At 40.6% G+C, this 13,387-nt stretch overlaps 1 protein-coding gene across 3 annotated transcripts in view; it reads left to right on the top strand.

The window, feature by feature from the left end:
* ppp1r12a (protein phosphatase 1, regulatory subunit 12A) overlaps positions 1–11,126 on the top strand; it is a 55,751-nt gene extending 44,625 nt beyond the window's left edge. For all 3 annotated transcript variants that reach the window (XM_062444083.1, XM_062444082.1, XM_062444084.1), the window contains 8 exons: positions 57–178; positions 324–389; positions 1,935–1,951; positions 2,056–2,176; positions 3,041–3,145; positions 3,241–3,288; positions 4,432–4,482; positions 9,087–11,126. In XM_062444083.1, coding sequence (XP_062300067.1) covers positions 57–178; positions 324–389; positions 1,935–1,951; positions 2,056–2,176; positions 3,041–3,145; positions 3,241–3,288; positions 4,432–4,482; positions 9,087–9,173 — 617 coding nt within the window. In that variant the 3' untranslated portion in view covers positions 9,174–11,126. The remainder of the gene's footprint in view (positions 1–56; positions 179–323; positions 390–1,934; positions 1,952–2,055; positions 2,177–3,040; positions 3,146–3,240; positions 3,289–4,431; positions 4,483–9,086) is intronic.
* Positions 11,127–13,387: the final 2,261 nt, after the last annotated feature.

Raw genomic sequence — 13,387 nt, 5'->3', positions numbered from 1 at the left:
ATAATTTTGACATCATGGCAGCATTATCACCTGTATCCGTTCTTCCCGATGAACAGAAACTGACAAAAGGGAGGAGGAGAAGGAGGGAGAGGACAAGTCCCAGCCCCGCTCCATACGGGATCGCAGGCGGCCCCGCGAGAAGAGACGCTCCACCGGGGTTTCCTTCTGGACCCAAGATGTAAGAGTTTCTCCCCTCCCCAAAAAAAGTAACAAGTTTCCAGAGCACTCTTTCATGAGGTGCAGCACTCGTTCCTCTTTGATCATTTGGGTAAGCGTGAGCTGGAGGCAGAATGTAACTTTCCTGTCTGCGTTTTATTTTCTAGGGTGATGAAAATGACCCTGATCAGCAGTCTGACTCAGAGGAGGGAAGCACCAAGGGAGAGCCACAAGTAACCACACACACACACACACACACACACACACACACACACACACACACACACACACACACACACACACACACACACACACACACACACACACACACACACACACACACACACAGAGAGGATAGAAAGTAGATAAAACTGACTTTCAAGTAGGAGCCCTCCAAGCTTGACATCCAAATCAAGCTGGTCTTCTTTTTCTTGACCCTCTGCGTGACTTTGGTTTGATTTTTTTTGCCCCCCTGCTTTATTGTCTATTCTGGTCCTTCCTCGTGTCTCAAGTAAGTCAACTTGCCTTTGATATGCACTCGCCTGCCCTCTACCACTATGATTTCCTCCCCTTCTGCTTAAACTTCACCTCTCACTCAGCCTTTGAATTTTTATTGTTTTCCTCCGTTTTCCATCTTCCTGCGATTGTCTGGTTGCCACGGTGACCTTGCGAAACCAAAATTTCCTGCTGGCATAGATCAGAAGATTTTAAAAATGCACAGGCTCACAGAGGAAAAAAGGGTCAGGGGCACACGCATGAATGTGACGGTGAGGTGAGTTTTTCCGAAGTTGAAAGTTTTGGTGATGAGATTGAAAACTCGGCCGGATCCTTAAAATATTGCTGGCAGGAGAGACTTCCTGTTTGAATGCCGCACAACACAGAGAGCAGAAAGTAATAGTTTTACTTGAGTACAATCAGCGGGCCGTCCAGGAAGAGCTGCACAGTGCACAGCTGCCAGCCATCGCTCGCTTTAGGACGGTGTAAAAGGGTGGAGCGGTTACAGAGCGCTGAATAGGAAACAGGCAATTATCTCTGCATGGAGATAGAAAAGCTTACAGGAAAAGCTTTAGAGTCTCTTCCTTTCAAGTCTACAAGTCTTCAAGAGTTTAGATTGCAAAATATGTAACCTTGCTACAGATGTGCGTGTGTGGAGTAATGCATCTGCAGTCGTGCGTTGAGTTGTGTAAAGCTCACTGTTTATCTGATCACTTGAACTCTTATGGTTGTCATTTCCCTGGAAGGCTCTCAGGAGTGTTTCAGTCAGATTGTAGCATTGTTATGTTACCGCCCCTCCGTCCCGCCTCAGGAAGCCCACTCCAATTTTTTAAAAATAGCTGGAAACTCGACCCTCCAACCTGACCTCACTATCTGATGTTTGGCCCCCGTCCTCTGGGCCGCTGCCGCCACCGCTGTGGCAGCATGAACACGGCGGGGCCTGGAGTCGCAGCAGGCCTCGAAGCCCCTGGCTGGCATGGCAGCTGTTGAGGAATTAGTGTGGATGTATTTGTATGTAGTGCAGTGTGTGTAGGAGGCTGATAGCGAGAGAGTGAAGGTCAGGTGCTCAAACATACGGCTGTAGCTTGAGGGGGAATCTGGAAGTGGAGATTAAGTCTGAAATGAGCAACACAACAAAATTGATTTCATTGTTTCTTTGTTTGCTTTTGGACACACAGGGTTTGTAATGCACTTGAGTTTTATGTAAAAGTTTCCTGATTATGCACAAATATTTTTCTGTCTATAAATATTAACCTCACTTTTGTATTTTTGCTTTCTTACAGAGTGACAGATTGTCCAGGTATGTTTTACCCCCTTCATGTTTTGCTCTTTCTTACTATCTTTGATCTTTCTGTGTCACTGAACAATTTAATTTCTAACAAATATCTGTCATTACTGTTGTAGGAACGAGAGCAGCACTTCATCCATAGATCGTAACGACACTCTTTTTAGCCGTAGCTATGGTGAGAGTCGGAGGCCATACTCGAGCAGACTGGATAGAGATGATACCACTGACTATAAGAAGGTATTTCGTACACACGTCACACAGTTTTTCATGAAGAATGTGTCTCTGATGGTTAAATCATCCCTCAACCTAGAAGTAGAAACATGCATACCTCATGACATGGGATAAAATACCTTAATGATGTTTGCCAGGTAGCCATAATGCTGTGTCAGCTGACTTGGCTGCAGACTTTGAAGGATCCTCATTATTATTTTGAAGTCTGACTGTCTGAAGCAATTTGACTCTTGTACACGTAAACTGAATAGCTCCTTGAAGCTGTATGGAGAAAAAAAAAGATGATGATACCAAGAAAAAGTTCAATTTTACCCCCAAAATAATTCTATTTTCATGTTGACAAGTTACTAAATGAGAGAAACTTTTGAAGTTGCACCAAAAGCCACTTTATTTTTATTTAGATGATTGTTATAGAAATCTTGAGCTTGTCATTTCAGAAACTTACAGCAGATATTGGACATTTTATGCAAAAAGGTTTATTGACTAATTCAAACTTGATTGACTAAGAAGACAGCAGTTAGAAGGTGTAGTCACAGTGAAATGCCACAGTAACTATTAAGGAAAAGAGTTGAACCACTCTGTTATTAAATTGACTTTGTCCCTAGTCGCAGCATCCCTTTTAAGATTGTTAACTTTAGCACAGTCGCTATGGATACAATAATAAAGTCAGGTCGACTTGACCGGGTGGAAGACAGCTGTCTGTCCCTCACTGTCTGCTTGTCTAAGGAGCATTTCATTATGCCACATATAAGAAAATAGGAGCAATTTAATGTTGGACGCATATTTTAAAATTCCTTCACAATGATGAGGTTTGATTGTTACACTTGTTAAATGTTGAATATTTTTGCCTTTCTCTCTCTCTCTCTCCAGCTCTACGAGCAGATCTTAGCTGAGAACGAGAAGTTGAAGGCCCAGTTACGTGACACAGACCTGGAGCTGGCAGACTTGAAGCTACAACTAGAGAAGGCCACACAGGTACGCTGAGCTCCCACCGACTCCGCTGATCAGTATAAAAGTTGATCAGATAATCAGAATTTACTGTTTCTCTCTTTCTCTTTCTCTCATTGCAGAGGCAGGAACGCTATGCTGACCGGTCACAGCTTGAGATGGAGAAAAGGGTAATGACACAAATTAGTTTAACCCACCTCTGTTACACATGTTCTTCCTTATTTTAATAACTTTCTACACAGTTATGTTTATTCTGTTTTTGTCAAATTTGTTTCTAACTACATATAAAAGTTGATTTTTAAATTCGACCTGCTTTTGAAAACATCACGGTAACACTTCCAAATGGATTTATGTCTGAAGGTAACAAGCAGGCCCCAATATCAGCTGGGTGGTGGTATGAATTTAGCCTTGAGTTTTTTATTTATTTTATTTTTGTATCAGTCTACTCTCTGCTGCTGGCTGTCATGTCACACACATGCCCTTATAGCCCGGGGTCAAAGGGACTTCCTCCCTCCTCCTCCTCCTCCTCCTCCTCCTCCTCGCCACCCAGAACACCGCCACCTTCTCTTTCACCTGTTTTTGAACCTCAGAGGCAGAGCGTGTGATCACTACTTCTCAAGACTTCTATTTATTTTGTTTGTGTGTGTGTGTGTGTGTTTTGAATGTGTTTGTATCTCATTTGAAAAAAAAGTAGAACTATAGATTTATTTAAAGTACCTGTGCATGTGTGTTTTCATGCTTTTTTTGTCACTCATTCAATAATCATACTGGCGTCTATAGCTGCAGCTGTTTAGCCATGACATCATAACCCCTGATTTGTCAACTTCATCCCCTCATTTTGAAATTCCATGCTGTTAATCTAAGCCACATTTTTCAGATCATTTGTCCTCACAACCTTCTTTAAAAACACAAGAATGTCATTTTTCTTGTTCAAAAAGACATTCTGACCTCTCTGTCTATGAGTCATTTCATTAACTTGCCATCCAACACTACCTCTAAACATCTACACCCCCCCCCCCCCCCCCCCCCCCCCCCCCCCCCCCCATCATTTCTCAACTCGTTCCCGCCTCTGGACATCGAAATTACGTTACTGAACATGTTTTAGGTACAAAGTGGCTGTTGCTTGCAGACGCCTCACAAGATACGCGTGTGTTCAAGTGTGTGCTATCACCCTCCACCATCTTCCACACCTTATTTTTTGCCATTGTGTGTGTTGAGCCTTCACTTTAGTGTGTGTGTTTTTTGTAATGCTAAATGTTCCATGACCTGTGTGTGTGTGTTGGGGGTTAACCCACTGTCCTCCATCCCTGCAGGAAAGAAGAGCTCTAGAAAGGAAGATTTCTGAGATGGAGGAGGAACTTAAGGTACCGCCACACACATCTCACATCACACACACCCACACACACACACACACACACACACACACACACACACACACACACACACACACACACACACACACTGCATTTTAATTTCTTATTATGTTCATTAAGCTTTTGAAGGTTTCCACTACTAAACTCAGGACTACTGTGCAGGATGTACTTGTGAGTTAATAATTACAACATAGTGCTAACATTTGTCACTTTGTGATCCTAAAATAACCTAATGAAGCATTAATGTTTGTAAAACGGGGTCATAAGAGTGGTCAAGTATCTCAAAATGCTATGATGCTTGAAGGAACATTTTTTGGTTAATTACAATTTGGGTTCTTATTATTATATTTGTAGTTTGAGCCTTCATTTCTATGGGTTACATTAAAATAAACTGTACTCATTAGAATAATTGACAGAGACATAACAGAAATTACTTTAAATATTCTTTAACAAAGTCCAATGGGGCAAAAAATGAGAGCAGTCAGGCAGTTAAACAAGTCATCCGATGATCTAACCTACTTTATTTGGAAGTAAAATCAAACTGTTTACATCTTTAATGCATGAGAGAGCTGCGAAAATACGCCTTTGGTTGTATAAAAATGTAATTTCACTTCATAAAAAGCTGTATGTACTAAGGATGTCCCGATCCGATATTTGGATCGGATCGGCCGCCGATATTAGCAAAAAAATGCATATCAATATCGGATCGGCCTGCACGGGAAAATCCCGATCCGGACTCCCGATCCAGTTTGTTTTCAAAACTCCGGTCTGTGTTTTCCAGCACACCGATGTAGGTAATCCATTCCAGTTTTTTTCAGCTTTTCCACCTAAATCCGGTCCGTGTTTTTCAGCACACCTAGCGACCTGTCCAGCGTCCCACTATTTATTTTCTACTCAGCTTTTTTGTGCTTCTCATTACCAACCATTGTGGATTATTCAAACTAACCTAATTAAGTTGGCTAGTTGTTCTTAAGAGTAAAACCCTTTTCAACATGAGTATAACAACAAAATAAGTAAATATCTTTAATCTTTAATACATGCTTGGATCGGCCGGTATCGGTATCGGCCTATGCTAAAAGCTATAATATCGGTATCGGATCGGAAGTGCAAAAAGCTGGATCGGGACATCCCTAGTATGTACATCATCAGCCAATAAAACATGACAGATATTATATGAATTAACAACATTGTTTAATTAAATACAGCTGCCACAGTCACAAATATGTCATTGGGTGTTACCAGACAGCTACAGCAGACACAGTTTGTATCAAAAATACCGTATTGACCCTAATATAAGACACCACCCTCTTGTTGTAGTACCTATTTTTGGAAATGAAAAGCAAATCCTTGAAGCATATTCTCACAGTTAAAATCAAGTTATCTTAATTTGAACAGGATATAAACTTAATATCTGTGTAGCTTAATTATCAGTGTCATTACCACGCAGTCTTCATTCAGGCTTTTGAATTGATCAGTGTAATGTTCTCTAAGATGACACCTCTAATTCATTTTTTTAATCAGGAATTAATTTCCTCTGTAGCTGCAAAAATACATCACATGGGCAGTCAGCATAATTTGTTTAACTTAACTCTTAAATACTCTTTATTGACAGAAACTCACTAGCCTAGCAACAATCAGACTACAAGCAACCCAAAATGCAACACTCTTTGTAGGAGGCCATTCAAAAATATGGATACACAAATGTCCTCCAATTTTTCAAATGTAAATTTCCAGAGAGAATATGGTGCCTCACCTCTGCTCCCATTTTAGCCTCCTCGTATACCTGCTAAATATTCATGTGCATCTCTTATTCAGCTCAGGGCAGATCTCAGCTCAGCGGGTGTAATCTACGTTGACATAACATTTAAGCTCTTCTATTGAGACAGCCAATTAAACGGTTCCTTTTTTTTCTTTTCTGGAGAACCGATTGACGAAGTGGTAGAAGGGAAAACAATCCATTAAAATCTCCATGAACAAGTGTTCTTCCCATCAATGTGATAACTAAGTGTGTTTATTTTTAGGTCGTAGAGCAGCTGGCCGATCTTATTAGTGTCACTTTTCCATTCTAACTACAAGCATCATGCTGAACCGGGAAAAGCTCTTTAATCATTCCTTCGGTTTCCAAAATCTGTCCCCATTTTCTAACAATCTTCCTTTTCTGTTCCCTTTTTTTCTTCCTTCTCTCGGCCCCTCTTCTTATTCTCTATTAATTTATATTGTCCTGTCTTTCATTAATCCTTTCTCTCCCTAATTTGTTTCTTGATATACTTTCTGTCACTGTCACTCTCCCGCCATCTTTTCTTGCCCCCCCCCCCCCCCCCCCCCCCCTCCCTTCTCTCTTTCTTTGTTCTCCTCTGTGGTTGTTGTTTTTCCCCCCCTGCAGAACCTCCCCCAGGTAAAGCAGGTTCAGGCCCTGCGGCAGGTTAAGGAGCGGCTGCAGGCTGAGAACCGGGCCCTGGCCCGCGTGGTGGCAAAGCTTTCGCAGTCCGCCTGCAGCCAGCTGCCCACCGTCGACCTCTAAGCCACGTCCGTCTGTCCACCACCATCTCCACCTCATCCTCCTCCTCCTCTACTTCTTCTTCACCTCCTCTCCCCCCTCCTTTCCCAACCTCCATTCTTCTCATGCTCCATTCGCGCTCTGCCCCGCACACATAGACAGGCAGGTGCCCAGCCGCCCAACTATCACTGGTTTTGTAAACTCCCCTTTCTGCCCCCCCCCCCCCCATTTGCCTCCCCAGAGCTTTTGGTTTTCAGATTGGGGAGGGTGTCTTTTTTTTTTTTTTTTTTTTACAACAGGACACTCTCCTTTTTACAGTACACAACTGTCAGGTGCTTTCCACGCCTCTCAGTGTGTGAAAACATCTGAAATATGCCAAACGGCTTTATACTGGGTGGGGGAAATTCTCAGCCGAGTATCATTTGAAGCCGACAGGTGTTTAAATTTACTCCAAAATGTGATAATTCAAGTACTGTAAAGGAAAGTGTCCTCTTTTGTAGTTTCTAGTTGTGAAGCTTCCATCAGGGAGCTCAGTTGTTCAGTTTGGCTTGTTCTTGGCTTCTTTGCATGAAGTGGCTTCCCCCTTTTTTGGCATCAACTTTTTTGGCCCAAATCTTCAGAGACTTGACCCCTTTTTTACTTTTCTTCCCCCTCTGTTTCTTCTCTATCAAAAATTTTATTTGACAGATGACATCAACAAATCTTCCAGCCCGTCACATGCAGGTTCATTTGGTCACTTGTTTAGCATTTTAGCTTCATCAGTACAAAGTTGGTCTCAAGTGGAGTGAATTATTTCACTCGCACGTCAGTTGATTGTCATCTGTAATAAATTGAAAGTTGTTTTTTTTTGTTTTTTTAAGGACTGAATTGTCTTTTCTCAGTTTCTCAGTGTTGTATGTCAGTCGAGAACCTCTGAAAACTGTAGAACATGATTTCTACGTTAAGTCCTCGACATACTCTCTACATTTTATAATATCTGTGATCATCTCGAAGCATCTTACTTACCTTGAATAAGTGAATGTTCGTTTGGCGTTGTGGTTTTTATTGGAGTTATTTAATGATTTCTGACTTCAGACCCACAACAGAAAGTGTATTGAATGATTGCAGGATGTTTGCCCCAACATGTCCGCAGTCAGACAGTCTCCACAAGATTTCATCCATCATGGTTAACTAAAAACATCAGGAAACAGAGCGGTGTCTCTCAGCCATTTAAAGGATTTTATTATTTGGATGCTACTTTATTCATAACCTTAAATTGATTATTTCTGAGCACAAATGAATTCAATATATTTTGTCATTTTAATGAATTATGCCTAGGGGGAAAAAGCAAAACAAAACAACTTCAGCAGGCAAAATATATTCACACACTTCAGGAGTAAAAGCAAAACTAAGAATTAAGTTTGGACCTTCCCATTCACCTGAGTGAGAAAGTGTGTCCAAACTCTTTGATACTGTATGTTTAATGGAATTAATTCAGTATTTATAGGAAAGTGAATACCAAACAAAAGCTGCTTAACCTGCTGCCAGCTGGAGTATCTACATCAACATCTGACTTCAAGTCCTGCTGCAAAACAGGAGCACATTTAAATGAATAAAAAAGAAACAACCCCAACATTTGCCAGGCTCTGTCAGATACTATTACAGTGATCAAGAATTAGAATTTTGTTTGCGATCGAGCAAATAAAAACACGACTGTTTTTGTCTCTGCTGTGTATTTTTCTGGCTGCCAGTGAGCAGCCGTTCAGGTTGTGCATGGCTTTCTCAGGATCTTTTTTGGCCTGTGGTGTGCCCGCTTTTTAAAAAAAAAAATAGTTTCCTCTGTCTTTGGACTCTGGAACAAGGATGTGATTTTTATTTATTTTTTCTTTTTTTCCTTTTTTTTTTTTTAAAGGAGAAAGTAAAACTTGAAATGCTGTGTGACTCCAAGATTGATTTACACAGGCTGCAATTAACAGTTTGTTTAAAAGAAAAGAGAGAAATTTAAAAACCGACCTGACTGGTTTAACAACTACAGCGTGTATCTGTCATGACTTGTCTAAGCCTTCTCTCTCTCTGTGTCTCTCCCTCTCTTCCCTCTTTCCTTTTTATTCCCTTTCAGATGCTCCCAGACTTGAAAGCAGACAACCAGAGACTAAAGGACGAGAACGGAGCACTCATTCGAGTCATTAGCAAGCTTTCCAAGTAGAACATACCCCCCCTCCTTCCTCCTCCTTCCCCTTCTCCACCCACCAAACCCCCCGCCCCGTCTTCTGCACCCCCAACCCCTTCCTCCTCTCTAGTCCCCCATGGCAGTGACTAATGGAATTGCACATTTAGATATTAATTGCAACAGACATCAGAGACAAGACTCCTTTTTTCTTTTTTTTGTTTTCTTTTACTCCTCAACTCTTTATCTCCTCTTTTTTTGCTCCTCCACCACCACTTGCAGCATCAACCCATCCATCCATCCATCCATCCATCTTCCCCTGCGCGCCACCACCACCACCACCACCTCCTCCTCCACCTCCTTCTCCTCCTCCTCTTCAACTATAATCCACTCGATTCTGTGGCTGCTGTCCTGATAGAACCACTGAGTTTACAGAGCAAAAAGGAAAAAGGGTTGTGCGATCAGCATGTAAAAGCATCGTGGGCGGGGAAGCCTGAAAACTATTTAACCAATAAGCCTTAGTTGTACATAAAGAGAAAAAGAAAACACTTGCATCGATCTCTTCTCTCTCTCTTCTCTCTCTCTCTCTCTTAGCTATCACTGAAGAACAGATATTATCCAACACCTGATTTTATTTGTGCCACAATCTCTTATTTGATGTAATTTTTCTTTTTTTTTTTCTTTCTTTTCTTTCCTCCTGTGTAAATGTTGTGTGCTGTGCAGTTTCTTCATCCCTCCCTGATACCCCCCCCCCCCGAAAGTGCCACTTCTGCCCCCCATATCAGCTTCTTGTGGCCCTCGCCTCGCCTCCTCTAACCCAATCACCTCCCCCCTTTTCTTTTTTTTTTAACACACACAGATCACCAGTGCACACACACACACACAAACACTAGCTCGCTCTACTCCCTTTTTCTTTCTTTTTTTCTTCCTTTTTTTTTTTGTACCTCTGTGTGTCTTCCTCCAAGAGGGAAAAAAAATGAATTCTCGCTTTTGCGAAAAAAACGAGGCGGACCTGGTGGAATTTAAGCTTTCACTGTATGTGCAATATGCATTTTTTTTAATGCTTTAATGATGAGTCCATCACAAGTAGGATTTTTTCACTCTTCCACCGCTTCCATCGCTCACCTTCCTCCCCTCTTTTGTTTTTCTTTTTTTTTTTAAGTTTGTAGTGTAGTCAGTTTATACTCTGTATTCCTCACTTTGTTTTAGCAGGTACTGAGTGATGCTGTATATACCTGTATGTATTTTGTTTGAGACCAGCACATGGCATGCATTTATGGTTCCCGTCTGTTACTATTAAAAGTATATAAATTCCAGAGGACAAAAAGGTGTGTTTTAATTATTTTTTCTTTTTATAGTCTAAAAAACATTGGATACAATACAGTAGAGCCTCTCTTAAAAACGGGACGGCTGACAGTGTTCAGTGCTTTTTTTTTTTCCAGTTTAAAATAAGTGTTCACATAATTGTGAGATTAAAAGAAAAAAAATAATCGCTTCACTACATTTCACTTTCATTGTATTCAGTATCTTGGAAGAGTGCTGTTAATTTTGTTTCCAATTTTTTTAAAGCTGTAGTATTATAGCCAAGGTGTTGTCACTAAAAAAATAAAAAAATATCTTAGGTATCGCTAACCCAGTCCTTTTTACAATGTCTACATGCACTGTCAATGCCATGTGAGGAGTCTTGATGTCAGGTTTAAAAAGCAAATCGCCACCATCAAAAAGTTCCATGCATCTGAAAACATTTCATGCATTTCAGTGGCCTTTTTAAGGATATTTTAGTAAAAGAAGAAAAATAAAAAGTCACTGAAGATAGACTAATGACCATCTACTTTGGTTTAGACTTTGTTTTGTTTTTTTGTTTTTTGTTTTGTTGTTTTTTTTTTCTTTATTTTATTTTTTTCCCCGTCATCTTGTAAAATAGGTGTGTGGCTTAATACATGCAAGCTGTGCTGTGACTACCAACCACTGAAGAGTTCATTAAAAATAAACTTGTACATTGTAAAGTTCCCATGTCTCATTATTTTCTTTTTTGTGGTTTTGATACTATCGGGAGGGGGAAAAAAAGCTTTCTGTGGTTGAATAAAGGTTACATAAAACAAGATGGGGATTTCTACCACAGCCTGAATACAGTGGGATTAAATGAGGGTTAGATTTGCCTTAAAATTTTTATTTTGTTTTTAATGTTTCTTTGAATGATCGTTTGTGACCAATATGGTTTGTGCATGAAAAAATTCAATATGTATTCACACTGCAGGTTTCCACATCACACTTGTTGCATACTGGACCACAATTGTCTCCGAATTAGTTGTGACGCTTAAACTCGCACTTCTTAAACTTGGATTTAAGGTGAAAAAGATAGAAACTTCAGCCTTCTAGTGTACAACTGTGCTCAGTGAAGCTCAAACACCTTTTAGTTTTTTGAGTGTAATGGGACTTTAAATTACATAACACTATCTCTTTTTAGAAACAAGAACATGACTCCCTGTTACTGTGAATAATCCCCAGAACACTGTTAACAGATTTCAAAGACTATTTTTTCTTTTAATCCTGGGGGAGTCTTTTTTGTTGTTGTTGCCTTTATTAGACAATGTACTGCAGGGAGATGACAGGAAAAGAGGGAAGAATGACTCGTATTAAAAAAGTCCCCAGCGGGATATAAACTAGGAATGCTGTGATTCATGGTCGGAGCCTTAGCTTTCTTACTTTCTTTGGTAGAAAGTAGTTACAGTGAGATCTGAATAACATCTACACAGATTGTAGAAAGCCAAATGCCATGTTTCATCGCTGTCAGCATCAAAAACAAAAGCTCATCCACCTCCATTGTGATGGGGCAATGCAATGGATGTGTTATAGGGGCAGTTAACCTGATAAAATAAACCAAATGTACATGTCTTTACACCACAGGGAAATAAGAGAGTAATATTGTTGTAATTTGGGTGATCTTGCCCTTTAAAAAAGTATTTCTAAACTCAATATTTCTGTTTTTAATACTTGCTTAAATGCACTCAGTGGAAATTGAATTAGATGAAGCATTTCACTGTTGTTACGCTCCATCATACCAGTAGATGGCGCACCACTTTGCACACTGTGTCCGTCAGGTGCACTTCACATCATTCTACTGTAAGAAAGAAAGGGGTTTTATGGCCACTGAGTATTAGATTCAGATCAGAGCTACATCGCCCATGTTTATTTAACAAATCCTCACACTTCAATAGAAATGTGAAGCTGATAATAGAACAAGCTGCTCATATAAACAAGGCATGTGTCTGTATTCATCAGCTGTAATGACAGTATTGAATGTCGTGCCCTCTGTCTCTTGAACCAGCAGAGCTTCTTGGGTCATTCTGCTTGAAAAGAAATAAGTCTTGTCTCATGGCAAGAGTTTAAAATTCTGCATCAATAACAAAAACACTCCCCCTGCCCCCTTGTCCTCCTCCCTTATTCTCCCTGAGCTTAAAATCCCTACAGATGTATTCACACTCCTGAATGTGCGCTGCTTCACCGGTCTTCAGTGTAATCCCTGATGGCAGTGGATTTAGGACAAATAAAGTGAAGCCCGGTGTTAGATGATAAAAATAAAGAAGAAAAAACAACCATTTCCACCACTGAAGAGACAGATTCCTCTTTATGTGATTTATATGACTGTTATTGTGGGACCAACTTAACCATAAGCTCTTGTCTTTGCATGTATTGTGAATAATAGCTGGATGATGGGTGTGACTTGCTCTCTCTAGGTCTGTAATGAAGAGCTCAAATCTTTAGATAAAGCTTTTTAAGGATAAGCTGTGGTATCTGCTGTAATTGCCCACAGTCAGGCAAAAGTTGTATCTATTTTTCCATTGCCTCAGCACGTGGTTAAAGGAGTCTGGTTTGTGTCTTCGCTTGTGACATGGACAAGGCTTCCTCAGCTGTCTCCCGCAGATTGTCTTCATCAGGACCTCGACAGAAGATAATAGAGTGGGGGTGGGGGAAGCTGTTTTAGACAGATTCATGGCTCTGGAAAGTCAAATGGTTTGAATTATTGCAGCCTTCTCATGATGTTCTCTTGGTGTAAAGAGGACATCGGCCTGTTACTGTAGTTTCTGTCAATCTTTACCCCCAATTCGAAACTGCATCACCACTTACATAGTACCTAAACTTGTTTCCAGCCGGCTTTTGATGGACCCTACACATTTTTTATGTCTTGTAGCACTAATGCATGCCTAACCTTATTTATGACCATTTTCAAATCATACTTTTTTGGATGTTTT

The sequence above is a fragment of the Scomber scombrus genome, chromosome 22 (genome assembly GCF_963691925.1).
Source record: "Scomber scombrus chromosome 22, fScoSco1.1, whole genome shotgun sequence".
NCBI classification, from domain to species: Eukaryota; Metazoa; Chordata; class Actinopteri; order Scombriformes; family Scombridae; genus Scomber; species Scomber scombrus.
This window is presented reverse-complemented; position numbering and strand designations above follow the sequence as displayed.